This window comes from Cetorhinus maximus, chromosome 5 (genome assembly GCF_964194155.1).
Source record: "Cetorhinus maximus chromosome 5, sCetMax3.hap1.1, whole genome shotgun sequence".
Lineage (NCBI taxonomy): Eukaryota > Metazoa > Chordata > Chondrichthyes > Lamniformes > Cetorhinidae > Cetorhinus > Cetorhinus maximus.
Window position 1 is genome coordinate 105,736,682 of NC_135883.1, and position 6,000 is coordinate 105,742,681.

The following is a 6,000-nucleotide window of genomic DNA, read 5'->3' on the forward strand; positions in this document are numbered from 1 at the left end:
GTGACAGCATTAACCATAGCTTCGATGTGTAGTTGAGAAAGTAGCTATAGCTGGTAACAGAATAAGTTATTTAAAAATAAGTTGGGTCTTGCTCTTTTCCTCAGGATCAGTATAAACTCCTGTTGAAGTACCAAGGTCTAGTAGTGAAACAACTGGTGGGTCAGCACAGAAAAGCAGGCCACGGTGATGATGACCCTGGCGAATGCAACAGCATTGAGAAGGAGGGTGAATATGACATAGAGACAGTTCGAAAGGAGCTGCAAGAACTCACACCATTCGTCAAAGACCTTGTACTGAAACCCAGAAAAACCTCCCTGACAGAAGAGTGAAATGCCAGTTGAAATGGGACCTATTGGGATGGCCCACGCTTACAAAGCAATTAATGCATTAAACGTTGTAATTACATACTTTAAAAATTCCAACTGTATCTGAAACACCATGAACTGCTGAGCTGTATTAAATCTTATTCGTTAAACTACATAACAAGAGTGACAGTGATTAATTTTAATAAAATTATTGGAACTACCAGCCATTTGTTTCAAATTGTAACAAAGGACATTTAAATGGATAGAGATAGCGATGTTTTTTTCCTTTATTAGCCAGTACATTTGAGATATGGCTATATGTGTAAAGCTTCAACGAGAGACGCTTGAATGCTGACATACTAACCTATTTGGACTGCCGTTTGTGCTTCATTTTCCCCAAGGGGGAATTTTTTTTCAGCTGTTAAGTAGGGAGAATTGTTGCTGGCAGAATCCCCTTTGCATTGTGCTCAAATGTTCCAAATCGTAGATGAAAAAGAGAAGCCCTGATGGGGGCTTTGCTAGCATCTTCCAAACCTTCTGCTGCATGGAAGGACAAGGGCAGCAGATGCATGGGAACACCATCACCTGCCTCACACCATCCTGACTTGGAACTATATCACAGTCGCTTTACTGTTACTGAATCAAAATCCTGGAACTTTTTTTCCCAAAACTTTATTCATAAAATATTTTGAAGAACATTACAAAACATTTCTAAATCGCCATCACAAAAAGTGCAATCATATTTAACTTTTACACATGGATCAATAATATCAATGAATATTACAATCATTTCAATATGGTCATTACAGACAGTGCAATGGTATTGGAGTTATCAACACACATCATGTTGCACTCTGAGGTGCTTCAATACAATTATGATACATTTAGTATTTACTCGGTGCAGTATGGCAGAACGGTCTTAGCGACCTTTCCCCATTGAGCCTTTGCGGTGGCTGCCCCTCAGCACATAGTCCTGGACCTTGGAATGTGCCAGTCTGCAACACTTGGTCAGGGCCAACTCTTTGCACTGGAAGACCCAACAAGTTTCGGGCAGACCAAAGAGCGTCTTTTACCGAGTTGATGATCCTCCAGCTGTAGTTGATGTTTGTCTGTGTGTGTCCCTGGGAACAGCCCGTAGAAGCACAGAGTCTTGTGTTGCAGCACTGCTCGGGATGAACCTCGACAGAAACCACCATCTCTCTCCAGACCTTCTTTGCAAAGGCGCATTCCACAAGGAGGTGAACAACGGTCTCTTCCTCACCACAGCCACCTTGAGGGCAATGTGCAGAGGGGGTGAGACTCCTGGTATGTAGGAAGGATATGACAGGGAGGGTCTTTCTCACCACCAGCCAAGCTACATCTTGGTGCTTATTGGAAAGTTCTGGCGATGAGGCATTCTGCCAAATGACTGACAGTCTGCTCGGGGAACCATCCAACAGGATCCACCATCTCCTTTTCCCTCAGGGCCTCTAGGACGTTACGTGCAAAATCCTGGAACTGCCTCCCTAACAACACCATGAGTGTGTGCCTGCACCGTATGGACTACAGCGGTTCGAGAAGGGGGCTCACTATCACCTCAAAGGAAATTAGAGATGGGCACTAAATGACTTCCCATGAAAGAATAAAGAAAACTAATGCAGCCAAAGCACCAGTGCACCTATGATGCATGCAAGCAGTGGACTGATCTCTGTTTGCATTATCAGCCCACATTCTGGGTGCGACTCTTGTGCATTCCATTTTTCACCACATCATTGTCCTATCAGCTCCACCTACCCTAGCAAACACTGAGCAGATGCAAATTATGTTGGAATGAAGGGTGGGAGACGAATGTGGTTAAGAAAAAGTGGAGAAATGTTTAAAAAGCTTTGTATCAACTTGTATACAACAATGTGTTTGATTATAGCTGTTTCTAGTGAGACTCATGCAAGAACATAAGAAAAAGGAGCAGGAATAGCCAAATGGCCTGTCAAACCTGCTCTGCCATTCTATATGATCATGGCTGATCTTGGGCTTCAACTTAACTTCCCTGCCAGTTCCCCATATCCCTTGATTCCCTCAGAGACCAGAGATCTGTCTATCCCAGCCTTAAATGTATTCAATGATGGATTAGCCATAACTCTCTGGGTCAGTGAATTCCCAAGGTTCACAACCCTTTGAGTGAACTAATTTCCCCTCATCTTAGTCTTAAATGATCAGGCCATTATTCCAAGACTGTGCCCCCGTATTTTAGATTCTCCGACCAGTGGAAACAACCTCTCAATGTCTACCTTATCAAACCCCTTCAGAATTTGTTTATTTCAATGAGGTCACTTCTCATTCTTCCAAACTCCAGAGAAAATAGATCCAATTTGCTCAGCTTCTCATCATAGGAAAACCCCCTCATCCCACGGACCAATTTAGTGAACCTTTGCTGTGCCACCTCCAATGCGAGTATATCTTAAATGTGGAGACAAAAACTGCACACAGTACTCTAGATGATGTCTTCCCAAAAGCTTGTAAAACTCTAGCTAGACTTTTCAGAGTTCTGAAGAAGAGTCATAAGGACTTGAAATGTTAATTTTTTTTTCTCTCCACAGATGCTGTTAGACCTGCTGAGGTTTTTCCAGCATTTTCTGTTTTTGTTTCAGATTTCCAGCATCTGCAGTGTTTTGCTTTTATTTAGCTAGACTTCTTTATTTCTATACTTCAATCTCCTTGCAATAAAGGCCAAATAAATGCACCATGCACTATTGCTACTCTGCATTTAGTATTGTGAACATGCATTTTGTGTAAATGTGGACAATCTGTTTGCCCAGTTACTACAGTGATTGACTCTTGAGCAGGAGCACCCAGTTTGCATCACTGGCTTCGCTGACCACTTCCTCACCAGGATTTCCTTGAGAGTGAGTTTGAGGGCTTGTGTTTAAGGCAGGAGGAAACATTAAGAGGAAGGGGAACTTTTTCTATAATTGTACATGATTGATTAAAGGAACACAATGACTGATGTCATCAAATCTGTGTACACAGCATAGCCCATTGTACTTTGCTAACCAAGAAATGCAACTTAAATGTATGGAGAGGTGATTGTTTCAAATTAATTAAATTCAAAATTGTATCTTTGGCCAAACCTTAGATTTATTTTAATTTAAATATGCAATGGTGCTTTGTTTATTGGATGTTTTACATATATATTTTCTAAGGCTCTATACCATTGAGGGGCCTTGCAAAATTTACCCTAAAATTTAACAAATGGGCATGTCTGTATATGTGACATATTGTCAAAAAAATGTAATAGGTTATTGAAAATAATCTATACAATTGAATGAACTTAAATAAAAATAGAAAGCTATAGCAGGTTCACCAGTACCTGGAAAATAACAGTAATATTTTAGCTATAAACCCTCGTTCAGAATTGGGACGTGAAAAATAAATCTCTAAAGAATGGAACAAAACAAAGGAAGGGAGGAGATCAGGTGGAAATCAAATTAGGAATGCTGACTAAGGTGATTAACATGTTTGCAAACAAATTCTGAAGATCACAGAGAAGAGTTAAAAATTGGTAATATGCAATGATTGTGTAGGTTGTATCTGCCAAGCTGGGGAGGTGTGTGGGAATTTGGGTGCAAGTGGGGGTTTAAATCCCTGATAAGTGGTTGAGGTTGGAAACCCAGAATGATTCTGCCTGCTTCCAAGTTTAACTGGGACAGGTTTGAAAGTGAACGGAAAACCCTGGTGAAGCTGTTGGGTAAGTCATTTCAATATTTAAATAGACAATTAATTGTGAATTTACTCAGCATTCTGGCTTTAACAACGAGCACCCGGGTTTCCCAAGCTGTGTGGCACTCGCAAGAGTCAAGAAAGCAAGAACACAGTAAGGAGTCATTGTTCAATGAAACTTGACAGGCTGGAAAGCTTTTAAATGACGAAACTGAATAGCTGCCCATGTGAAAGGTTTGTGTTCACAGCACTTGTCTGGGGAGCCAGATTTTGCTGATACAGTATCAGGATAAAGAGCCAATTATTTAGGACCGAGATGAGAAACTTTTTCACTCGGTTGTGAAACTTTGGAATTCTCTACCACAGAGGGTTGTGGATGCTCCATTGTTAAATACATTTAAGGCTGGGATTGACAGATTTTTGGGGTCTCAGGAAATTAAGGGATATAGGGAGCGAGTGTGAAAATGGACTTGGAACCTAAGATCAATCATGACTGTATTGAACGGTGGAGCAAGCTTGCTGGGGCATATGGTCTACTCCTGCTCCTATTTCTTATCTTCTTAATCCTGTGGTTGCTGCAGCTGCTGGAATCAATGGCCAGAGTTTTCTCTTGACGTGCAGGGGTGGGCCCAGCACACCAACATGTAAAATGACACGCGGTGAAGTCGGGTGAGTCTCCTGACGTCATCGTGCGCCAACGCAATATTTTGGTGGGTGGATGCGCGATGATCTCCCAAGCGCACTCGCCATTAATTAACAGGCCACTTACGGCCCTTGAGGGAGCAGTTGATGCTGATTTTTCGGGGCCCAGGTGATCTTCAGGTCGTTGCATGGGCGCAACAGGCAGATGGATAGGCCACATTTGTATAAACCTCATCCATGGGCGAGATAAGAGGGGTGAGTGGGGTCACGAGTGTTATTTGTCAGTCATTTAATGCTTAAAGTTACTGATGCTTGCCTGGCAGGAATACTTCAAAACTTCACAGCTGCTTGGACAGGAGTAACAGCCTTCAGATCAGGACTGTGAGTAAACATTATTTCTGGAGCCTGCATGTTTCAGGAAGCCTTCTCTTAGCCTGGGAATGGGAGCTGAACTCTCCACTAGAGGCACTTCCTCTGAGGAGGAAGGGAGGGCTAGAAAGGGGAGGAGCCATTCAGCCTCCAGGGGAGCCATCTTTGGGAGGCCAGGCACAGGCACAAGGGGCACAGGGCCAACAGGAAATTCAAGGCGGAAGGGGCCGCAGAAGACGCCACTATCCTGCTGCCAGGGTTTACAGGCAGTGAAGCAGCTACCTCAATATGCCTGAGGCGTAGTGCAGAAGGAGGCTCTGTCTCTCAAGGGAGACAGTCAGCTCCATCTGTCAGATGATTAGCCCTGAGATCTGCGCCAACTGTGTGGGTGGGCACACATGCTAGTGGCGTTGAAGGACACGGCTACCCTCAACTTCTATGCCTCCAGCCCTTTCCGGGGTCGGTGGGTGATCTTTGCGGTGTCTCCCAATCAGCTGTCCACACTTGTGTCAAGCAGGTTACAGACACTCTGTTCAGGCATGCATTGACCTTCATCCACTACCGCTGGGACGAGGCCAGCCAGACACAGCAAGCCAGAGGCTTTGCAGCGATTGCTGGCCTCCCCCGCATCCAGGGTGCAATAGACTGCACACATGTGGTCATCAAGGCGCCAGCAGGTGAGCCCGGTCGCTTCATCAACAGGAAGGGCGTCCACTCCATGAACGTGCAGATAGTGTGTGATCACAGGATGCAGATTTTACAAGTCTGTACAAGGTACTCAGGCAGCTCCCATGACGCTTACATCCTCAGATGCTCCCAAGTGCTGAAGCTCTTTAGTGCTCAAGCCCGGCTGGATAAATGGCTGCTGGGTGACAAAAGCTATCCCCTCAGAAGGTGGCTCATGACGCCTCTCCGCCATCCAAGAACAGAGGCTGAGCAGCGGTACAATAGGAGCCACGCTTCCACAAGTGCTGTGGTAGAGAGAACG

At 44.2% G+C, this 6,000-nt stretch overlaps 1 protein-coding gene across 3 annotated transcripts in view; it reads left to right on the plus strand.

The window, feature by feature from the left end:
- ufl1 (UFM1-specific ligase 1) overlaps positions 1-528 on the plus strand; it is a 47,644-nt gene extending 47,116 nt beyond the window's left edge. For all 3 annotated transcript variants that reach the window (XR_013576632.1, XM_078542281.1, XM_078542280.1), the window contains one exon: positions 105-528. Coding sequence is in view for 2 of the 3 variants with exons in the window: in XM_078542281.1 (XP_078398407.1) it covers positions 105-329 (225 nt within the window). In the remaining variant the exon portion in view is untranslated. The remainder of the gene's footprint in view (positions 1-104) is intronic.
- The last annotated feature ends 5,472 nt before the right edge of the window (positions 529-6,000 follow it).